Source organism: Puma concolor, chromosome B3 (assembly GCF_028749965.1).
Source record: "Puma concolor isolate L17-30 chromosome B3, mPumCon1.1.hap2, whole genome shotgun sequence".
NCBI classification, from domain to species: Eukaryota; Metazoa; Chordata; class Mammalia; order Carnivora; family Felidae; genus Puma; species Puma concolor.
Window position 1 is genome coordinate 103,980,736 of NC_141672.1, and position 24,339 is coordinate 104,005,074.

The 24,339-nt window shown below is 42.5% G+C and overlaps 2 protein-coding genes across 3 annotated transcripts in view; one reads left to right on the forward strand and one right to left on the reverse strand.

Moving 5' to 3' along the window:
* Positions 1 to 3,284: 3,284 nt before the first annotated feature.
* Positions 3,285 to 10,927, forward strand: GCNT3 (glucosaminyl (N-acetyl) transferase 3, mucin type). Of its 2 annotated transcripts, none has more exons than XM_086710820.1 (3): positions 3,285 to 3,419; positions 7,057 to 7,242; positions 8,438 to 10,927. In XM_086710820.1, the coding sequence occupies exon 3, from the start codon at positions 8,498 to 8,500 to the stop codon at positions 9,812 to 9,814; it is 1,317 nt and encodes a 438-aa protein (XP_086566946.1). In that variant the 5' UTR covers positions 3,285 to 3,419; positions 7,057 to 7,242; positions 8,438 to 8,497; the 3' UTR covers positions 9,815 to 10,927. The 2 variants fall into 2 exon arrangements, with proteins under 2 accessions (XP_086566946.1, XP_025775602.1); XM_025919817.2 differs by lacking the exon at positions 3,285 to 3,419 and adding an exon at positions 5,877 to 6,065.
* A 1,341-nt stretch (positions 10,928 to 12,268) lies between these two features.
* Positions 12,269 to 24,339, reverse strand: part of GTF2A2 (general transcription factor IIA subunit 2) — a 38,877-nt gene continuing 26,806 nt past the window's right edge. The window contains exons 5-6 of the transcript XR_015252679.1: positions 14,766 to 15,120; positions 12,269 to 14,226 (exon numbers count right to left, since the gene is read on the reverse strand). The gene's annotated coding sequence lies outside the window, so the exon portion shown is untranslated. The remainder of the gene's footprint in view (positions 14,227 to 14,765; positions 15,121 to 24,339) is intronic.

Genomic DNA, 24,339 nt, shown 5'->3' on the forward strand with positions numbered 1-24,339 from the left:
TTAATGTTGGGTGCATTCTTTTCCAGACTTCTCACCTGAACTGTGTTTTTCATGAGAAACAAGAGATGCTGTGATAGTGTGGGGATGAGGGAGGCGGTGGTAGGATGGGATTTAGAGCTCCTGTATACTCTACAGCCTTCAGACTACCTTCTCTTGACTCCCCTGAAACAGGTGACTTTTTCATACCTATGATTTGAAATGTCCCTCAATTAAGAAACAGCTTCTGTGTGGGTTAGGAATTTGTGAATGACGGCTCATATCAGACCTGAAAAAGTAGTGAGTAAAGAAGGTATCTCTCTTGCTTTTATTAATGAAACCTAGAAGTAGGCAGTCAGTCCAGAACTGGTGAAATGGCTCCGTGGTATTACTTTCACCTCATGGCTTCCCCTTGCAATGTTGCCTCAAGATCCTAGATAGCTGCTGAAGCCCCAGCCATTAAATCTGCATTCATGAGTTCCCAAAGAAGGAAAGAAGGTCTTAGCCTCTCCTTTTTAAGGAGCTTTCCCATAAGTCCCATTTCTTACTTCAAATGATAGTTTTGTTTATGGTTTCCATATAGTTAAATCTGTTTTTTTTTTTTTAATAATTTTCTGTTCTTGATATAATACTAAAAAGAAATTCCCAACTTAGGTATCATACATTTCCTGGATCTTTTGGAACTGTTTTTTTCTTTTTAGATATAAATCTGAAATGTATGTTTATAGTGTTGGGGTTGTGATCTCCCTTTCTTTTTCCAAATGGCTGTTCTAAGGAGACATTTCCTTTAACCCATATTTGTTCATCCTATGGCCACTGCCACTAGCCAAGACCCTTCTCTAGACAGTGCAGGAGGCAGCCACACAAATTCTTACTCTTTTTTTTTCTTCTAGATTTCATTAAGACCCACACTTAATTGTTTGTGCCTGTATTTCTGACCATTCCCTTTTTTTGTTTCAACCTCTGGGCCTCTTTTAAAGCCAGCGTATATTCCTGCTTGTATTCCTACGTGGCATTACCATCTGTTTTCACATATTTCTCCCACATGAGACTATGAGCACCTTGAAAGTAGAGACCGTCTTAATCAACTTTGTAACTCTAGCATCTAAAACTTAGCCTCCTCCATCAACAACTGTTACGTGGGGTGAATGGATGAAGCACTGCCATGTCACTTACCATTTATTATTGGTTCCGTTTAGGTTACTTCCTAATGACACAATGGAAGGCATCTTTTTGTTTTTTTAACGTTTGTTTATTTTGAGAGAGTGAGTGAGAGTGAGTGGGGGAGGGGCAGAGAGAGGGAGAGAATCCCAAGCAGGCTCCTCACTGTCAGCACAGAGCCCAACACAGGGCTCTATTCCATGATCCGTGAGATCATGACCTGAGTGGAAATCAAGAGTCAGGCACCCAACTGACCGAGCCACCCAGGCACCCTGGGAGGGCACCTTAATCTCATTATTAAGTTGCTTCCAACTCTCTTTTTTGGTAGGCTATTTCTGAGAAAGTTTCCTAAGCAAAATTAATCCCTTTAAAAAAACAAAAACAAAAACATTGTTTTTTTTTTTTTTAACATTTATTCATTTTCAAGAGACAGAGTGTGAGTGGGGGAGGGGTAGAGAGAAAGGGAGACATAGAATCTGAAGCAGGCTCCAGGCTCTGAGCTGTCAGCCTAGAGCCTGACACGGGACCCAAACTCCTGGACTGCGAGATCATGACCTGAGCTGAAGTTGGACTCTTTTTTTTTTTTTTTTTAATTTTTTTTTTAACGTTTATTCATTTTTTTGGGACAGAGAGAGACAGAGCATGAACGGGGGAGGGGCAGAGAGAGAGGGAGACACAGAATCGGAAACAGGCTCCAGGCTCTGAGCCATCAGCCCAGAGCCCGACGCGGGGCTCGAACTCACGGACCGCGAGATCGTGACCTGGCTGAAGTCGGACGCTTAACCGACTGCACCACCCAGGCGCCCCATTTGGACTCTTAACCAACTGAACCACTCAGGCGTCCCAAAGTTAATCCCTTAAATGCTGTTTGGATTTCAGTTAGTTTCAGCTTGGTGGCATTACGTTTTGGGGCATAGAGACAGGGAGTCTCTACCTGTTAATTCCAAGAACTACAATTGACGCTCGGACAATACAGGGAGTTAGAGGTGCTATCTCTCCCCATCACCCAGTCAAAAATCCATGTAAAACTTCTGACTCCCCCAAAACTTAATAGCCTGTTGTCGACCAGAAGCCTTACCAATAACATAAGTCAATTAACGCATATTTTATATGTTCGCTGTACTGGATTCTCATAATAAAGTAAGCTAGAGAAAAAAAAATGTTACTGAGAAAATCATAAGGAGAAAATACAAATACTGTACTGTAAAAAAAAAAAAATCCACATATAAGTGCGCCCGCTTAGTTCCAAACTGTCTCGTTCGAGGGTCAGCTGCACCTGTAAACTCTAGTTCTAAGACACCGGTACTAAGAGGACCTTCCCTGGGACACCGAGGCAGTTATTCATTCGGGAAACATTTACAGTGAACCTGTCATCTTCAGGTTGTCATGCTAACTGCTGAGGCAGAGCTGAGTCATTCGTGGTCCCTGCCCTCAGAAGCTCATGACACCACAGTGAGGGCCAGTGCATTTGGACAGGCTTATGAGGTGAGGGAAGAGAAAACATGGGTGGCTGGCCTCTGGGTCTGTGGTACTGAGGAGCGGGTAGTCTGGCTTTGGTAGAAAGGGGGCTCCACTCAACGTTGGGGGGCTGAAGGGGAGAGTAAGCAAATAAGGCCTCCTGTACAATTCAGCAGATGATCTGCCTTGGGAATGTGAGCAGGAGGGAGCAAGCGGGATTGTATCTACTTGAGAAGATACCCTTCTTTCCTGCTTTGAGAATTTTCCGCTGCATTTAGTGAACAGATACATAGTGAATTCTATGGGGGAGGGGGGGCGGTGTTCTTTTTTCTTTCTTGAATCTCTTTTCCCTTTTGCTCCAGTTCATGGGGAGTGTCCGCTGAGTGTGGGTTTCATCGAACAACCCTGAGTCGAGACAGAGTTGATTGTGTTGGGTCTTTTAACCACTTGTGTGTGGCCAGCTGTCGTAGCCCCATCTTCCCCAAGATCCCACTGACCTAGAACATACAATAGAAGCTCGAAGAACCTCCACCCCTTCTTCCTCAGAACCTTTAATTCCTTTCAAACCCCAGCTCCAGCCCATCAAGTAATACATTAACCGGCTTAATGCCTGTGTATCTGTTTTCACTTTCTGCCCCCTCTGAGTCATATTCTCTTCTCCTTTATTAGTCAGTGGGGTTGCCCTTGCTGTCTCTCTGCGGATAGCATTTCTCTTCTGAGCAGCCTTAGAATTCTAACATCTACCATGCTGGGTGCTGAGAGAGAAAGCACATGACTTCCTGGAGCTACCAGCCTAATGAAGACAAAGCAGATACTTCCCAGAGGTAAACATCACTATATAAAATAAGTAAAAGGGTGCATTTGCCAATTTGTTAATCCAGCTTAAAATGGTTGGATTCCTGATGCTTGGGGCCTCCTCTGACTTTATTTTCGGGGCTGGAGGGTCCCCAGAACGTCCCCTGAAGTTAATAATAAACTCCACTGGATTCTTCCAGATTCACTCTGATGAGCCTAGCTTAGTTTCTCTGTTCCCTATTGGTAGAACTTCTAGACCTTCCCACAAACATATAAAGATTTATAATCTAAAACTCAGGGGATGCAAGCCAAGCTATTTGCCCAGTGGGGAAGCTAAAGTTAGGAGGAGAGGAGTAAAGGGTTGAGGGCGGGAAGAGTTTGCTGCTTCAGGAACAGTAAAATAGGTATGGTTATTGTGGGAACTCAGACCTGTGTTGGACGCTTTTATACTTAGTGTCTGGTTTCATGTTGCTTTTAATTTTTGATAGCTGAGGGAGTGGCTTCATCATTTTCAGGGTTAAATACCTGGCTGTACTCCTGAACTCTAGGATACATTTGCGTCCAGGCCCATCTGGCTCTGCCTTTACGTCTCAGAAGGGGTAAAAGAAACCTTAATGAAGGGCCTTGTCCTCCAGGTCCGGGTTCCTGCCTTGTGAACTGCCTGGTTCCCAGGCACGGGGGGCCCGGGCCCTTCCCCTCCCCCGTGCTCTACCTTCTCTTCATGACCCGCACGGATTTAAAGTATGGAACCCGCCACCATCCCGAGTGCCTGAGAGATCTCTGCAGGTTGCCTGGCTTACGATTGTCCCGTACCTCCAGCCATCCTGTCCCTCATCTGCACTTTCCCAGTATCAGCTATAGGTCATTCCTCATCTCTGTGGTGCCAATACTGACCATGTCCAACTGAGCCTCTTCCAGGGCACAAAGGGACAGTTTCAGGTCTTTCCCCTGGACTACCCATCTGGCCACATTACTACATCAACACTCCAGAGTTCAAGAATGCTATTTGTACCCTTCTTGAGCTATTTCTTGTGTAAAACAGGCCTTTGTGGGCTGGACCCGGAGCCTGCATAACCTTCATCAAGGGGCTGCATATGTCAGCTTCTAAGTCAAGTTTTAAATACGTGTTACCTTGTTTAATCCTCACCACCATTCTATAAAATAGGTATTGGTGTTAGTCCCCCTTATACAAAGGAAGTCACTAAAGGGGCGCCTGGGGGGCTCAGTTGGTTGAGTGTCCAACTCCGGCTCAGATCATGGTCTCACACTCTTGTGAGTTTGAGCCCCATGTCGGGCTCTGTGCTGACAGCTCAGAGCCTGGAGCCTGCTTCAGATTCTGTGTCTCCCTCTCTCTCTGCCCCTCCCTCACTCACACTCTTTCTCTCAAAAATAAAACATTAAATTAAAAAAAACTAAATAAACTCGCTAAAGCGTAGAGGAATTACAGAATTTGCCCATGACTGCACAGCTAGAAAGTGGCGGAGCCAGGGTTCAGACCTAGCTCTGACTTGGCAAAACCCAGGTGTATCTGCGGCTACCACATATTTCGTATTACTAATGTGTAAATTATCTCAACAAACTGTATCTCCAGTTTGTCGATGTCATACTAGCATATACTTAGCAAATGAGAGTGGATCCCTATTTTGATTACCTTAAAAATCAAATATTCAGAATATTTTCTTTTGTTGAAAGAAATCTATATCTGTGGTATAACTTTTATGGGAAAGAAGGCAGGACTTTGAGCAGGCCATCCAAGATAAGTCCTGAATAAAGAAATAGGAGGGTGGGGCACCTGGGTGGCTTGGTCAGCTGAGCGTCTGACTCTTGATTTCAGCTCAGGTCATGATCTCAAAGTTCATGAGTTTGAGGCCTGCAGGGGACTCTGCACTGACAGCGTGGAGCCGCTTGGGATTCATTCTCATTCTCTCTCCCTCCCTCCCTCCCTGTCTCAAAAAAAAAAAAAAAATAACAACAACAAAAAGAAATAGAGATGTTTGTAGAGATGTTTGTAGATACCAGAACAAGAGTTTATCATTTAATCATGTTTGCCTCAGAAATGTTACAGCTCAAAACAGAGCCACACAGACTCTGAATGATGGAAGGTGACAGAAGACAGAGCCAGTGGAGTGGGGCCATAAAAATGGGAGCACAGATGACCCTCTACGGCTCTTTTGCTATTGGCCTGTCTCCATCTATAGTCAGAAACAGGCAGAAGATGTCCCCCCAAAAGAAAAGACCTAAGTTCCCTAGGCTGTACTGGGGGCTCTGTAAACACTTCTTGGAGGAAGAAGGCAACTCTGACAGATCTTGCTTATGATGTTGTTGTTTTCAGATGAAGCCCATTTTTGGCATTGGCTAGGATTTCTGCTTTGCCTCTTCTGCTCCCTATTAAGCTCAGCCGACAGGGGGCGCCAGAGGGAGCCAATGAGGCCGGAGGCGGGATTTCCTGCTTGCTTCCGGTCTACTTCCTGCTTCTGTGAGCATCACCATGTCAACGCCTGTTAACTACTGGGCGGGGGCAGTCTCTTTATGTAACTGCACTGAATGCAGTTACGGTAATGGTGGACAAATACCTCAGCCGCCTCAGGAGAGGTTGAGATCTCAGCCTGGGGGCCTCTTCTGAGGTCAGAGACCCCAGCGCCTACTGAGCGGGTGGTGCTCTTCCCATCTCCGAGGTCTGAGTTTTAGCTTGTTGGCACTCTTCTTCCCAAATTTTAAATGAAAAAATTCCCAGATCTTCATTCCTCCAGCCTAGGAGTAGTAGCTACTTTCAGCAATTGCCACTTCCTAATTTAGGGTGGCCTGACACCCCTCTCTGTCCCCTACAGTTCTCTACTTAACTTTATATCTAGTTAAGTTCTTTATATTAAATTGGCTCTTTCAAGTATTTGGCCAGGCATGCTGCTTTTGTAGGGTGGGGGGTGTGGGGAGGGAAGGGGACGTTGGGTACAGGAGAGAAACCGTGGCAATGCCAGCAGCTTCGAAGAAGGTGGTTTGCATGCTATATTACCCAAACCAGCCAGGGGGGCTCTCAATGAAGTCCAACCACCCATAGCGTTTCCATTCCTTAGACTGCCAAGACGCTAGACTCAGACATGAGTGAGTGAGGTCTACAGTCTGAAACCCTGTGGGTGTCTCTACAACTCACAGATTATTTATAATGGGATGACAGGCAGAAGGATTTTTTTTTTTTTTTGAGCAGTTTCTATTTGAAGAACAAACTTTTTTTTTTTTTATAGAACTCTTTTTAAAGAAAAAAAAAGTATTTTATTGTTTTAGTCTTGTAATGTTCACGGAACGAAAGAGAAGTGATATTTGGATTCCAGGCCAAAATAAGGCAGGGGCCTACCGGTGTTTCTATGGTTCCTTGCTAAAGGGGGTGGGGGTGGGTGGGGAGCTTTCAAGTTCTTGTGCCAGCGTTGACAGGTTTCTATGAATGGTTTTGTGGCAGGAGAGCATGGTTACAAACTGGACTATTCTGGTTGAAATACCTGCTTGCCTTCTCAGATATTGCCAGCATTTTTTTTTTCCTGCCTTGTTCACCTCCTTGAATGCCTAGTGTTTGAGAATATGCTCCTGAATGATATATGTGAGCTAGCTCTCCCATCTGAGAGCAGGAAGCTGGAAGGTGACTGATAGAGCCACCTGCTGCTCTCTACTTTGCAGAGACCGAGGAGGAGCCTGAGACTGTTCCTGGACATCCTGTGAACATCAGAAAATATTTTGTGGAGGCATTAAAAGAAGGGGATATGGTGTTCACATTTCCTTCCATGGATTCCAACCAATCTTCCTTGGAAACAAACACATCTTGACAAGTGATCTTTCCTAAGCAAGGACAAAGGTATTAAAAAGGTGAGAATTTTCTTCATGTTTCATTTTTTCTTCCTCTTAGATTCCCATGAAAGTTATGACCAGGCAGGACACAATCTTATGCTTACAAAGAGGACACAACAAGGGAAAACAGTCATTGTTGAGAGGGTTTGTCACATTTTGTTTCTCTCCTTTTAGAGTTTTTCCCCCCTAGATCATCTGGTTTTCTTCGATGGTACTCAGTACCCTGTACTGTATTATTTAAAAGATGGTTGTGGTTTGGAGGAAGAAGCATTAAGGCTTGTGGACAATAACAAAACAAAATGAACAAACAAAAAAACTGGGGGAAAGGCGAGTGGGGAAGAGTCCCATATTTGCTTCTTAAAGCATATGTGACATTTGGCAAGTTATTTAGCTTTTATCTTCCTATTTAAAAAAGAGGCCTAATACTACTACAGCTCAGGTATGTTGTGAAGATGACCTGGGGCAATGTAAAAAAAAATATTTGTGGCCCACAGAAAGCACTCGTTAAATATTGTATATGCGTAGCTTTGTGTGCCTCTGTGTGTATATGTATTTTAAATTTGGATAGACTGAATTATCTACATGAATGATTACAATGCATTTGTTGGATCATATCCAATTTTTTTTGTACTTGTTTAAGAACATTTTTTAAAAAGGGGGTGGCTAGATACCAAATCTAACCAATGAATTGTATGTAGTAAAAGTATCCTAATATGTAAATTGCCAAACAAGACCAAGAAGTGTACTTTTAAAAGGATTGAAATCTTTGGATTTCTAGAACAGACACTGAGAGTCTGAATTTCAGGGATTGTCTCTCTACACTGATTAGAAATTCTAGGCCCCAGATAAGAGCCCCATTTAGGAACAGGGTGGTCAAGGGTGGGGGAAGACTGAGGAATGAAGGGTGGGTGCAGATTTCCTCTTACTAATTAAACCTCAACGTCAACAGGTGCTCAGTTCTGCTTCCCTTTCTTTTTCTCTTGGAGGGGGGGTGGAGCCAGGCTGATCCCAGCACACATGGCCAGTTAGTCCAGTCAGGCTCTAGACCCCCGCCAACAGGCCAGGTGTAAGAGATTCCTAGGCCGGTCTTTACTGAGGTTATTTGTCTAGTAAAGGAATGTATTTTTGCCATCACTTTGGAGTTGCACTTTTGATGTTCCTGTGAATACATTCAGGGTTAGTGTGTAATTGAAGGCGTTTTGTTCTGTCCAAGGATTCCATCCTCCTCCTCCGTCCTTGTGCCCAAACTCTACTGGTTTCTCATTCCGTGAGGATGATTTGGTGGAAGAAGATACAGTGGCAGCAGCGTTACCTGTGGGCCCTGGGCTGCTATATGCTGCTGGCCATTGTTGCTCTGAGGCTTTGTCTCAGATTGAAATGTGACTTTGATTCCCTGGATCTGAAGTCCAGAGATTTTCAGAGCCGGCACTGTAGAGACATCTTGTACAAGTCCCTGAAACTGCCAGCAAAGAGATCCATCAACTGTTCTCGGATCATCCAAGGGGACCAGCAGGCAGTGATCGAGGCTGTGCTGGACAACCTGGAGATCAAGAACAAGCGGAAGCCTTTCACAGACACTGACTACCTTAACATGACCAGAGACTGTGAGCACTTTAAGGCTGAAAGGAAGTTCATACGGTTCCCTCTGAGCCAAGAAGAGTCAGACTTCCCTATTGCCTACTCAATGGTGGTCCATGAGAAAATAGAAAACTTTGAAAGATTGCTCCGAGCTGTGTATGCCCCTCAGAACATATACTGCATCCACGTGGATGAGAAATCCCCAGAAACTTTCAAAGAGGCAGTCAAGGCAATTATTTCATGCTTCCCAAATGTCTTCATGGCCAGTAAGTTGGTTCGGGTAGTTTATGCCTCCTGGTCCAGGGTGCAGGCTGACCTGAACTGTATGGAAGACTTGCTCCAGAGCCCAGTGCCATGGAAATACTTACTAAATACATGTGGGACAGACTTTCCTATAAAGACCAATGCCGAGATGGTCCTGGCCCTCAAGATGTTGAATGGGAAGAACAGTATGGAGTCAGAAATACCTACTGAGTACAAAAAGACTCGCTGGAAATATCACTATGAGACAAAAGACACATTGTACGTAACCAACAAGATGAAGGATCCTCCCCCTGATAACATACCTATGTTCACAGGGAATGCCTATATTGTAGCTTCCCGAGACTTTGTCCGACATGTCTTAGAGAACCCCAAGTCCCGACAACTGATTGAATGGGTAAAAGACACCTATAGCCCCGATGAGCATCTATGGGCCACGCTTCAGCGTGCACCATGGATGCCTGGCTCTATTCCCTACCACTCCAAGTTTCACGTCTCAGATATGGCAGCCATTGCCAGGCTGGTCAAGTGGCAGGGCCATGAGGGAAACATCAGTATGGGGGCACCTTATGCACCTTGCTCTGGAATCCACCAGCGGTCTATCTGTATTTACGGGACTGGAGACCTGCATTGGATTCTTCAAAACCATCACCTCTTGGCCAACAAGTTCGACCCAAAGGTGGATGACAATGTTCTTCAGTGTTTAGAAGAGTACTTACGTCATAAGGCCATCTATGGGACTGAACTCTGAGATAAACTATAAGAGGATTGCTACCTGTGGGGCAAGAACATGTGGATACATACTTCAGATGGGCTGGGACAATGTGGGGTGGGAGACCAGGGCTCTGCAATCTGTGGCATCCCCAAGTTAGGGGGCTGCTATCGGAGTGTGGGTAAGTAGATCTGCCTTGCAACTTGCTGTCCTGGGTGAACACTCCTGGTGAGCATTCACCCACCCCACTCCTAAGAGCTCTCCCACTGACTTTGTCACAGAGTCAAAATAAGAAGCCGTTATTTGGGAGAGTAAGGGAGGGAAGTGTGGCAGGGGACCCTGGATTTCAGTTGAGTGCTTGCTGTCTGCTTTTCTACTCTATGCTGGTTCTAATAAATTCTAGGCTTGGTAGTGGGGGCGGGGTGGGACTTTAATGAAAAGAGGGCCTTTTGTACTATTAACTTAAAAATAAATAGCTCTTTATTCAAAGCCCTACCTCTACTTTCATCTAATAAGCCAGAAAAAAAAAGATACAAGTGTGAGACTTTTTCTCATAACTATTTGTGACATTTAAAATCCCTGGTGGCTGGCAAGAGAATCTCCATTATTCCAAAGTTGATCATGGCCGAGTGTGTAAATAGCAGATTCAAAAGAATGTACAGGAACAGAGTGGATTCTTTGATTATTCAAAGCCCTCCTCATTTTGTTTACATTGCCAGATTCATGACTTCTCTGTAAGGGAAAAAGGGCGATCTGACCAGTGTGGTCACTCATATACTTACGGGACAATTACAGCACTAATTTTGCCAGCTTCACAGCCAAAGCTTAATGTTCCATAGCAAAGACAGCGTTTTAGGTAAGGCCCTCATATAATTTCTTGGCCAAACTGGAACACATTTTAGTGGGGGAGGGGTTGAGAGGGGCACCTGCTTGGCTCAGTCAGTTAAGCATCTGACTCTTGATCTCAGCTCAGGTCTTGATCTCAGGGTGGCGAGTTCAAGCCCTGTGTTAAGCTCCACGCTGCAAGTGAAGCCTACTTAAAAAAAAAAAAAAAAATTGTGTTGGGAAACCAGAATGAACTAGGACTGTCTAGCTAAATCAGGAAGTCTGGGTATTCCAAGTTTAGGCCTCTTTAGTCAAAACTCTTATTTAGGTATGTGAATGGAAGGGTCACTATTTGTGGCTCTGTGGTTTATACATTTCTTTACAGGAAAACAATTGTGTATTCTCCCACACCTGCAGTAAATGTTACCCAATGAAAGATTCCTTTCTGAAGCTCCAGAGAGAGGTGACAGGCAATTGGAAGGCAACTGGCTATTAGTCATAATCTTCTGTGATGGGAAAGGGATATTATATAAAAAGATAGGCATGTCTTATGGTCTTCTGTGTACAATATGCTCTGGAAAAGGGATTTAGACACCAACTGGTGTAATGTGAATGATCCGATTAATGCGTGATGTCACTACTGTGTTTCTTCTTGGTTATGATTCGTTTAATCAAGTTTTCTCTCACAGTCAACCTTCCCTGCAACCCATGTACTCTGACATAGTTATCATTGTGTCTAACACAGTGAATTTTCTATTGGTAAGTTGTTATTTCTTGTAAGGGCCTACTCCTCTGGTGATGGGCATTGCCACCCCTCCTTACCTGTACTGTGATACTGAGTCCTCCTCAGCCTTGCTCTCAGCCCCACCACAGAGGTGACTGATGAATAGTTATGTACTTGGCAGATGAGCCCTGTGACGTCTGTTCCCAGCAGTGGTGACCATGGACCTCTCCACCTGCTACCCTTTGGGACTGTCCTTGTTCCTCCTCTGAGGGGGCTTGAAGGGGGGACCTGCTGCTGTGGGAAGTGGGCAGAAAATCTCCCATGTGTGCATGGGTTCTGAGAAAAGAATTCAGGTCTTTGGCCTCACAGTCAACTTCCTCTGTAAGTTTTCATGTGAAATAAATTGAAAAAGTTTAATATAAATTAAAAAGATAAAAGTGTGAACTTGTCATTTTGGGGGAAATAAGTTGTTGGACTTTTCCAAGCCCTGAAATTTTCTCTAGAAATATATTCAGGTGAATAGGAAGTGCTCTTTATTTAATAACATGCGGTCTTCACATCAGAAGGGTCAAAATTTGCCCTCATTTATTGAGTGTATTTTAGAAATCATATGATTAAACCAACATATCTGTTGGTTTTTTCCTTCCTTCTGAGTCCTATCTGTTTCTTTAACCTTTCTTGGGACAAGAAAAATCATAAGTGAGTTGTGCAACAATGTTTGTATTACCTCTCAAGGTTTGAATATTTCCTCTTTTTGATTTGGTAAGCATTGTTTAATCACTATATTTTTATTGCACGCTCTGCCTATTGTAATCTTTGCTCTTGATTGAGGGAAAATTTAAGAAAGGAAGAAAAGGCAGTTGGTAACATTGTTTGGGAATAGCTGACCTGATTTGTTCAGGGGAGAGCAAGTATTTGCATTAAAAATGAAAAGGACAATTGAATGCATTGCCTTCAGTAAGTACCTTCATTAAACTGAAGATCCGTTCTTCTTTCTTCCATTTAGTCAGTCATTTATTACAAAGATAGTTAAGATGTGGTTCCCATCTCTTTGAGGCTTGAGTGTGTGACAGGGACTGACATAACTCCTATGTTCGTTCCGCAAATAGTAACTAAACTCTTACTATTTACTAGGCATTGTTCTTGACACCGGGGATATAGCAGTCAACAAGACAGAAATCCTCATGCTCCTGTTGTTACATACTAGCAGGAAACCGACAGCAGACAGATAAGTAATACATATGTGTATCAGAAGGAGATGGTGCTAGAGAGAAATTAAAGGAAGTGATAGAGACTGTAGGAGAGTGGGGTGGAGAGGGAGAGGGCTTAACACTGGTAAATACTGTGGTCAGGGAGGCCCTTAATGAAAAAGTGACATTTGAGTCCAGATCTGAAGAAGATGAAGGGATGATCCATGAGGATAAATGGGGGAAGAGCATTCTAGGCCAAGAGGAAAGAGTTGCAAGGCCTTGAAGCAGAAGCTCATCTTCCATGTTTGAGGAGCAGCAAGGAGGCTAGTGTCAATGGAGCAGAGGAAAGGTGGGGACAAAGAAGAGGTAACAGTACAAGGGAGAAGGGGTATGCTGTGAATGCCCTTGTAACCCGTCACACGGAAATTGTCTTTGCGTGAAATAGGTAGGACATGGAAGGTTTCGAGCAGAGGACTGACTTGATCTGGCCAGTGTTTCAATGGTGCACCAAGACCAGACTGGTTGGGAGGGAGGGGAAGCAGGAAGGCCAGTTAGGAGGTTCTGGCAATAATCCTGGCACTAGCAATAGTGGCTTAGGCCAGGGTTACAGAAGTAGAAATGGTGAGAGTGGTCCGATTCTAGAAATGCTTTGGCGGTTCTGTTTGAGGACCTGCTGACAGACTGAGTTTGTTTAGGAGAGAAATGGTGGAGTCAAGAATGTCTCCGAGGGTTTTGTCCTGGTGAGGAGTCAGAAGGATAGAGTTTCCGTTAACCAAGACGGGAAACCTGTGAAAGAGTGGGTTTTTAGGGGCAGATCCGGAGTTTGATGTTGCACATAGAAAATTGGAGATGCCTGTTAGACATTTAGGTAGAAACGCTGGGAGACAGATGTGTCAGGAGCCTGAGTTCAGGAGAGAGGTCTGGGCTGGAGACATTTCGTTGGTGTTCCTCCACTTACGCAGTGTGTGCACGATGCTGCATATGAGCCCCAGAGGAGAAAACATGGATGGACACTAAGCCCCTGGATGAACTCTGGGGATCTCCAAAATGAGAGGCCAGAGATGTAAAGAGGAACCATATAAGAAAGTTGGAAAGGAGCAGCTAGTAGTGTGGTAGAGGGCAACGTGGGTGCTCAGTATTCTGGAAGCCTGAAGGAGAAAGTGATCTGGGAAAGAGGGAGTTGATGATTAAGCCTAAAAACGGCGGAAAATCACGGAAGACGGCGGTGAAGAAGTGGCTACCGGGCTGAACAATGTGGAGGTGACCTGGATGAGAAGATCTGTGTTTGTGGAGAGTGGAGGTGAGAACATGACTGGAGTGGTTCAAAGAGGGTATTAGAACAAATCGGCATTCAGCGCATATAATCATTTGAGTTTTGCTCTAGCCCAAGAGAAGGGGAAAAAACTACAGCAACCGAAGGTTGAGAAGGTTGTCTTAGACAGTAGAAAAGTGATAGTATGTCTGTAGGTTGATGGGAAAAATCTAGTCGAGAGAAAAGGTGTGGGAATGAGATGGGAGACCTGCCAGAGTGGCATTCTTAGGAAGAGAGGGGGTAATTCTGTAGGGCACAGGAGGCAAAGCCTATCTTTGATGGAACACCCACAGTAACAGGAGTGAAGGCCAGTGAAGGGGCTCAGATGCACGTGGACAGTTCCATGAAGCAGTGGGAGCTTGTGGAGTTCGGTTTCTCTCTTCTTTCATTAACATTGCACCTGAGGTATAATACACACACAGGAAAGTATGTGTTACTAGGATCCAGGTCAGGAAACAGAACATTACCAGCAATCCAGAATGCCCCTCTATCCCTTTCCAGTTACCACCGAAGCTACTGTAAAGAAAACTATGGTCCTAACACCATACGTGATTTTGCCTGATTTTTACCTTTCTTGTAAGTATTATATTCTCTTTTGCTTATGACTCCTTCAACTCGCTATTATGAGTTTTATCTGTGTTGCTTTGTAATACTCCATTATATAACTATACCATAGTTTATCCATTCTCTTGTTGATGAATATTTGGGTTGTTTCCAGCATTTCTCTGAGTTATGCTCCTGTGAACCTTCTGGAACCTGTTTTATAGAAAGCACATATACGTTGGGTACACATCTAGGGGAGAAACTCGAGCGGCCATGAGCATACATGTGTTTGACTTAAGAATGTGATGTAGTTTTACAACATGATGAGTTTTACAACTCAGCTTCCACTAGCAAGGTGTGAGAGTTTCATCTGCTTCCTTGTGACTTTGGGCATACCTTGTTTTATTGAGTTTCACTGAATTGTGCTTCTCTTTTTCACACCTGGAAGGTTTGTGGCAATCCTATGTTGAGGGAGTCTTTGGGTGCCATTTTTCCAGTAGGATTTGTTCACTGTGTCCTTGTCATGTTTTGGTAATTCTTGAGGTGCTTCAAACTTTTTCATTATTATTGTATTTGTTATGGTGATGAGTGGTTTCTCGAGATGGAATCGACTGGTGAAGGTGCTGTGAAGATTGTTGAAATGACAACAAAGTGTTGAATACATAAATTTAGTTGACAAAGCAGCAGCCAGAGGATTGACTCCTTTTGGAAGAAGTTTTCTGGGTAAAATGCTATCCAACAGCATCACAGGCTACAGAGAAATTGTGAAAGGAAGAGTGAATGATGTGGCCAACTTCATTGTTGTCTTATTTTAAGAAACTGCCACAGACATCCTAGCAACCACCACCCTGGTCACGCAGCAGCCATCAACATCGAGGCAAGACCCTCCACCAGTCAAACCTGACAACTTGCTGAAAGCCCAGATGATGGTTAGCATTTATTCTTAATGATAAAGTATTTTCAAATTAAGCTCTGTATTTTTTTTTAAGGCATAATGCTATTGCACACACCATAGACCACAGTGTAGCATAATTTTAACTTTTATATGCACTGGGCGACCAAAAAATTAATTTGACTTGTTTTTTTGTGATAGCTGTTTCATTGCAGTGGTCTGGAGCCCGAGCCACAAAATGTCTGAGGAATGCCTGTATTTCTACTGTCAGTTTAACTGTTCTGGTGAGTGGTAGTGGTACCAGGTTGTACAGTTTTAATTTGCATGTGTCGTAGCTTTTCATATGTTTATTAGTCATTTAGATGTCTTGGAAGTTTTCTTATTACCTTTATTTAATTCAGTGAAATATCAAGCAAGATGACTTTATCAGATGAGGATGGAGGCGATTTTGGAGGTGTTTGGAAAGAGGAAAAGGTATAATTGTTTCAAATTGGAAACTGGAAAAGAAGCCAGACCAAGGGGAAAAAAACTGCCAGGCAGCACTAAGGTTCCAGTGACATAAAGGAGGGTGAGTCTAAAAAGAAATCAGCTATTCATCCACATTCAGCTGCTAGAGGACAGGCATACAGAGTAGGATTTACTCGGGTGTGTGATCTACCCAAGCAAGTATGAGAGGGGGCAAAGGAGCTTATGTTATGTGCGAGAGAGTGATCATAATGATGACCATGGAACTGAATCTGAGTAAGGTGGAAGGGGAGGGGGGAGTCCTGGAATAGGGAAAAGGGGCATAGTGGAGTGTCAAGTTCTTGATGTGTTGGGATTGCTTTGAAGTGAGGGGTTTGTTCTATTTCAAGGAGTCTATTAAAGGTTTACAGAAACGGTAACATTTGAACTCTCTTAAATCTTTAATTATAAATTTCCCCTTCCTCCTTTTTGGTCTTTTTGGCAATTTGTTGAACAAGGTAGGTCTTTTCCCTCTACATTTTCCCTCACATTGTGGATTCTGCTTATAGGATCCTATCAGTTCTTTCATTTAACATATTTCTCTCCCCAATATTTCTTATAAACTGGTATTTGGATCTGGGGGAGCCTGATCCACTTTTGAAATTTTGCCAAGAAAATGTCATGGTTGGTATTTTGTATTTCCTGTTGTATCCCAGCAGGAGGTACATAACATCGTTTTGTGTGTGTGTGTGTGTGTGTGTGTGTGTGTGTGTGTGTGTGTTTAAAATGATGGGACTGAACTGTGGGGTTTGGACGTTGTCAGCATGATTATAAATTCCCCATAACCTTTCGACCTAATCGTTTTAGCAGTCATTGATGATCGTTGATACTATTTCATAATGAATTGTAAAATGGAAACCTCTTAATTCTACAAATCCTTCACATTTTTATAAAGCACAAATTTTTCATAACTCTATTATTCCAGTGAGGTACAGTTATTTCCCATTATCAGCTTTTAGAACACTGAACAGTTTAGCTAGCAGCAAATTTACATACATAGGGAAGGTGTTGGTATCATTTTGAACCTGTGGTTTAAAAACATACTTTATATGCTGTGATGCACTTCAATTATTTTGATGCTTGAAATGCTCCATTTTTGGCTAGTGTATTATTTTCCTGTGGCTCCTGTACCAAATTGTCACAAATTTGGTGGCTGTAAATAACAGAAATTTTGTTGTTTCACAGTCCTGGAGGCCAGAAACCCAAAATCAATTTCACTGGGTTAAAATCCAGGTGTTGGCAAGGCTGTGATCCCTGTGAAGGCTGTAGGGGTGAAGGTGGTCCTTGCCTCTTCTACCTTCTGGTACCTGCCAGCCATCCTTGGCTTGTAGCCACATTACTCCAACCTCAACCTCTGTGGTCATATGGCTTTCTCTTCTGTGTCTCAAATCTTCTTATGCATCCCTCTCATAAAAGAGATGTATGACTGCATTTAGGACACACCCTGACTATCCCGTGTTCTCTCCATTTCAAAATCCTTAGTCACATTTGCAAAATTTTTGCAGTATAAGGAAACACATCTTTCAAAGATTAGGACCTGATATCATTGGTGGCCATTATGCAGCCTGCTAAAGCTAGTGAGAGCCCTTTAAAGTTAGGCTTTAAAATCCCCAAAGCTCTGTGTCTTTTTGACTTGACTCCAGGAATTTCTGATAACTGCCTTATTTTCTGAAACAAGAAGCCTTTCCGAGTTCTCTATATTTCTCATCCCTTACCTTTAATTAGCCATTCTCCAAGGAGGTGGGTTTTGTTGTTGTTGTTTTAAAAGTGTGAATGGTATTTATAAACTACAATTTGGGCATTAGGAATGCTCTTTGCTAGTGAGTTGTCCACTGAATCAAAGGATCCAGGAATCAAGCAGGGCTTGGGGAATAGGAAGAATGACTCTTCTCAATAATACATCTAATAACCCCACTCACAGAATTTTGGCTTCTGTACTTGAAACTTTGGGATCTGCTGGTTGAGTCCCAAGGGAGGAATGTGTCCATTAGGAAACCAATAGTGCTCTCCATGAACTTGAAAGTGTGACTTGCACTTGGGCATTTAGGGTGCTTGTGCCACTGAACCAAGGGGAAAAGTAAGGGGTTACTGTATTGACTGGGGTGCTTGGTCTCAATTGTCAAGGGAAATATGGCTGTTGCTAAGCAATGGAGGGCACTCTCTGGAGTGCTTCCGTAGTGCTTCTACGTTCAGCTGTTCAAAGTTAATAGAAGGCTACAGTAACTCACCGAAGGAAGAATCAGTAAGGACTTAGATACTTCAGGAATGAAGGGTAGGATCTCCTCACTAGGTAAAAAACCCCAGCCAGCTAAGATGCTGACTGAGGGCAACAAGAAAATGATCTGGGCTGTGAAAACAAGATGAGAGATGGCCATATGATTTATAACAGTGAGGACAATGCCAGCTGTTGCTTTCCTACATATTTTCACTTGTTAATCACTTTCCCTCTCTCTTCTGTTAAATATAAAAGTTTTGGTGGTGACTGATTTATAGTTGAGACTCAAGATGATAAAATATCCTCCAGGGGGATTGTCTCAACTAAAATTCTCATCATCCAGATGTTCATAGTGACTGGTGGGATGTTTTGTCTTTCTTTGGGGGGAGAGATTAAGTGTACTTTGTACAAGAAAAGTTTGTTGTGTATAAATCTCAGAAGAGGCAAGAGGATGGGTGTACAGGCAGAGTAGTTAAAGGAGGGTGCTGGATATTGTCTGTTCCTTCAGCTCTCTATATATTTATGCTTTGAGAGAGAGAGAGAACAGAAGCAGGGGCAGAGAGAGAGGGAGATACAGAATCTGAAGCAGGCTCCAGGCTCTGAGCTGTCAGCACAGAGCCTGATGCAGGGTTCGGGCTCACGAACCACGAGATCATGACCTGAGCCAAAGTTGGAAGCTTAACCAACTGAGCCACCTGGGTACCCCTCCTCCAGCTCCATATTAACTCTTCTATATTTTTTCCTCTTTACTGTTGTGGCAGGAGATCCACAAGCTACATTTCCCTAGACTCTGCAGCTGGATTTCTCGAAGTCTGACCTGTGAGAGGCACTACTGGGATACTGGGGGAAAGAACCCATCTTCCAGTGGTGTCACAAGCAATGGTACTGGCTGCGGTACTCCAGCTGCAGAAGCTGGAGTGCATCAGCACAGTGGCAGCTGTGGCTGATGAGAGTAGGCTCTTGGCTGCTTGGTTCCACAGTAGCAGCCTCAGCGATAGTGACTGTGGGTCTTAGGATTTTCCTTTTTGCTTCTTCCAGCCATAGGAATAGTAGCTGTTTCCTTAGTATTCTTTAGATACACTTATTCCTCCTTTGCTCCTCCAGCCCTTTGAAGACCTTTGTAACAAACTCCCTATATTACATTTCTTGTGTTTGAAACACTTTCTAAGGGGTGCCTGGGTGGCTCAGTCGGTTGAGCATCCGACTTCAGCTCAGGTCACGATCTCGCGGTCCGTGGGTTCGAGCCCCGCGTCGGGCTCTGGGCTGATGGCTCAGAGCCTGGAGCCTGCTTCTGATTCTGTGTCTCCCTCTCTCTCTGCCCCCCTCCCCCCATTCATGCTCTGTCTCTCTCTGTCTCAAAAATAAATAAATGTTAAAAAAAATTTTTTTTTTAATTAAAAAAAAAACACTTTGTAAAAAAAATTTAAAAAATAACTTGTTTTTGAGAGAGGGAATGTGCATGAATGGGGGACGGTCAGAGAGAGAGGAAGACAGAGGCTCCGTGGTGACAGTAGAGAGCCCTACATGGGGCTCAGATTCACAAAAGGTAAGATCATGACCTGAGCCATAGTGGGATGCTTAACCGACTAAGCCACTCAGGTGCTCCTAAATTTTTTCTGAAGCTTATTTTTATTTGAGAGAGATACAGAGAACAAGTGGGGGAGGGGCAGAGAGAGGGAGCAAGACATAAGAGCCGAAGCAAGCTCCATGCTATCACCGAAGAGCCCCACACAGGGCTTGAATTCCCAAACCATGAGATCATGACCTGAGCTGAAATCAAGAGTTGGATGCTCAACTGACTGAGCCACCCACACACCGTTTGAAATACTTAATGTGGTTTCTGTTTCACTGATTAGACACTGACTGATACACTTCCTCTATGACAGGTATTATCAGGGCCCCCAAGACAAGCTGAAGACATAGTTCTTTTCCTCAGGGGTCCTACAGCTTGTCAAGACAAGAAGATAATTCAGTACTAAGTAGGGTGGTACAGGAATTCGGAGACATGGGAAATGGAAAGATGAGGAAAAGCTTCTCAGATGTGGTGGGGCTCAACTAGAACAGACAGCTCTGGGGAAGGCAGGGAGAAGACACATAGCAGGTTTTCTCCTAAGCATTATTTTTTTAAAGGCTAAAAAAACCCACAACCTGTTGGCAAAATATACCTAACATTAAGTTGACCATCTCAGCCATTGTAAAGTGTACAATTCATTATGGTTCATGTTGTTTTGCAACCAATCTCCCAGAACTTTTTTCGTCTTGCAAAAAAAACTCTGTACCCGTTAAACAACTAAATCCTCCCAACCCCAACCCCTGGCAGCCACCATTCTGTCTAAGTTTGACTGTTGTAGGTCCCTCATGTAAGTGGGACCATAGGGTATAGGTGCTTATCTTTCACTTAGCATAATATCCTCAAATTTCATCCATGTTGTAGCATGTGTGAGACTTTTTTAAAGGCTGAATGATATTGCATTGTATGTGTATGTAACATTTTGTTTATCCATTCGTTCATCAATAGGCACTTGTGTTGCTTCAACCTTTTGACTCTTACGAATAATGCTGTTGTGAACACTGGTGTACAAATATTTCTTTCGGTCTCTGCTTTCATTTAGTTTTGGTATATACCCAGAAGTAGGAAGGCTGGATCATAGAGTAATTCTAGTTGAAAATTTTTGAGGGACTGCCATGTTTTCCATAGTAGCTGTACCATTTTATAGTCAGTTGTACACAAGGGCTGCAATTTCTCTACATCCTTACCAACACTTGTATTTTGTTAGTTTTGTTTTGATAGTAGGCATCGTAATGGGTGTGAGGTGGTCCTCAACACTTAAGGTTTTGTTTTGAGCTACATGGTTTTTAAGAAGTCGGTGGAATTTGTTATCTGTTTCTGTGGTAATAAGGTGTTTTTTACCCTATTTAAAGAATGTCTTTTGCTGTTTTTCGGCAGTTAGATTATGGAGTGCATCATTATCCTGTTTGGAGTTTATCAAACTTCTTCACTCTGTCAATTTAGGGCTTTCCTCAAATCTGAAAAAAATTGGCCATTATTTGTTCATTTTTCTATGTGACAAAAAGAAAATGCTGTATTCTGGATAGATTTTATTGCTAGGTCTTCAATTTCACTGAACTTTTCTTTTGCAGTGTCTAATCTGTTAATTTATCCAATATTTCACTGCATATATAGTTATTTTTTATTTCTATCCCACTTTGGTTATTTAAAAATATTTTAAATTTTTTTCATGTTTTTAATACTTGTACAAAATTAGCTGTCTTAACATCCTTGTCTGCTGGCTTTCATCACTGCCATGTCTGGGTCTTTTCCTATAGACTACTCTTTCTTTTAGTTATGGGTCACATTTTTCTGCTTCTTAATTCTTTATTTAGAGAGGTGTCTACTAATTCTTTAATTAGAGAGGTGCAGGACATTATGACTGTTACACCATTAAGGAACTGGGTTTTGTTTACTTAGCAGTGTCAGGCTTTGTTTTAGCAATTATTTGTGGATCAGTTTGATCCCTTTGAATCTTGTATTTAAAGCATCTTTGCTAGGGTGGGTCTAAGCTAAAGTGGCCTTCACTCCAGGGGATATATTTTTTTTAATATATTTTTTTAAGTTTTATTTATTTATTTTGAGAGACACAGAGACAGTATGAGTGGGTAGGGGCAGAGAGAGAGGAGAGAGAATCTCAAGCAGGCTCAGCACTGTCAGCTAAGAGCCTGATGCGGGGCTCGAACTCATGAAACCACAAGATCATGACCTGAGCTGAAACTGAGTTGGACGCTTAACCAGCTGAGCCACCCAGGCGCCCCTTACTCCAGGGATATTTTATGGTCACTACAAAAGGCATGATCCCCCTCTACTTAATACCCTGGGTGATTACTGAGGACTCTTCACTCTCTGTGAGCTCTGGGAATTGCTGTTTGCAACTAACCTCGTAACCTAAGTCACTTCTTGCTTGATCCTGTAGAGTGTCATTCTACCTATATGCAGCCAAGTACTCAGTGAAGACACTGTATTGATTCCTTTCTGGAATTCTGCTTACTTCCAATTACCTCACTGTCCCTAAACTCTGCTCTACTTTCCATCACCACACAGTTACACATGTATTTTCTCGTGATAAGAACTTTTATGATTTTTCTCTTAGCAACTTTCAAATATGTAATACATATATGGTCACCATCTGGGACATTACATCCCTAGGACTTACTTATAACTGGAAGTTTGTACCTTTTGACCATCTTCAACCATTTTGTCCACCCAACTCTACTCCCTGCCCCTGGCAAACACTGATCTATTCTCTGTATCAAATTTTTTTTTTTTTTTTAAGATTCCACATAAAAGTGAGATCATACAGAATGTGCTTTCTTTTTCACTTAGTATAACTCTCAAGATGTATCTATCTATCTTGTCACAAATGGCAGAATTTCCTTCTTTTTTATGCCTGAATAATATTCCATTGTGTATGTATTTATATATATCACATTGTCTTCATCTAATGACACAGGTCATTTCAATGTCTCAGTTATTATAAATAATGCTGCAAGAACATAGGCATGCAGATATCTTTTCAAGATAGTGACTTTGTTTCCTTTGGAGAAATAGCCAGAAGTGGAATTGCTGGATCGTATGGTAGTTCTATTTTTAATGTTTTGAGGAATTTTCATATGGTTTTCCATAGTGGCTCTACCAATTTATATGATCACCACTGGTGCACACGAGTTCTCCACATCCTAACACTTAATTCCTGTCTTGCTGATACCAGCCATTCTAACAGGTTTGAGGTATTGTATCTCATTGTGGTTTTGATTTGCATTTCCCTGATATTAGTGATAGCGAGCTCCTTTTCATGTACCTGCTAGCATTTGTATGTCTTCTTTGGAAAAATATCTATTTGAAATCCTTATTTTTTAATTAGACTGCTTTCTATTGAGTTGTAGGAGTTGGTAATATATTTTGAGTGTTAACATCTAATCAGATATATGATTTGCAAATATTTTCTCCCATTCAGTAGGTTGCCTTTTCATTTCATTGATGGTTTCCTTTGCTGTGCAGGTTTTTTTGGTTTGTACAGGGCTACTTGTTTGTTTTTGCTTTTGTTGCCTTTGAAGTTAGATCCAAAAAAAAATCATGAAGACTGATGCCAAGGAGCTTACCACCTGTGTTCTTCTAGGAGTTTCATGGTTTCAGGTCTTACATTCAAGTCTTTAATCCATTTTGAGCCTTTTTTTTTTTTTTTTTTTAAGATTTAAGTATTTCCTACACCCAACGTGGGACCTGAATTCATAACCCTGAGATCAAGAGTTGCACACTGTACCAACTGAGCCAGCCAGGCACCCCTGAGCTCATTTTCGTGTATGGTAGAAGATAGTGGTTGAGTTTCATTCTTTTGCTGAAGCTGTTCAGTTTTCTCAACACGAGTTATTAAAGAGACTGTCTTTTCCCCATGGGTATATTCTTGGCTCTTTGGTCATGAATTAGTTGGGACATATATGTGTGGGTTTATTTCTGGGCTCTCTGTTCCACTGATCCATGTGTCTCTTCCTATGCCAATACCATACTGTTTTGATTATTATAGCTTTGTTAATATCATTTGAAGTCAGGGAACATAATGCCTCTAGCTCTTCGTTCTCAAGATTGTTTTGGCTATTTGGGTGTTTGGTGGCACTTCATCTTGGAAAATAGAATGTATAAAAATCATAGGGAGAAAAACATAGAGCATGTGTGTCCACTCCCTTAACTTAGACAAAGGTTTGGTACTTACCCATGCATTCTAAAAGTGTAAAGAATAATCTCCAATCTCTGCCTAGGGGCAAAGGAACCAATTTTGAAGCCAATTTCTCCTGGAACAGAACTTTAAGGGTTCACATAGTCTTTCTTCACAGTGCTCTTGAGCTAATCCTACTAAATTCTTTACTGCATGTTGACACATTCCTATACCTATTATAAAGTGAAATGCCTTGCCCTAAACCCCGTGGAAAGTCTATCTACCTATGTACTAGGAAAATAAGGTTCTAGTATTACCACAGCATTAAAAAAAACAAAACAAAACTGGATGAGTTTTCACCAAATTAGAGGGCATTTTCAGAATGGATTGACAAAGTCTTTAAAATCTACTGGAGGGTCCTGAAAGTCTCCAGAAAAAAATGGCAATCATTGTATTAAGCAACTGAAACTGAGTTATGAGACAGCTATGTGGGTCCCATATGCCATGATAGTAAGATAATGTGGACAGAGAAAACCATAGTAAAAAAACAAGCCCTAAATATATTTTAGGACAAATGCCACACATTACAGGCATTAAGATAAAAACCCAAGAACGCTTTTAAGAAATCTTCTAACATATATTCAAACAGTGAGG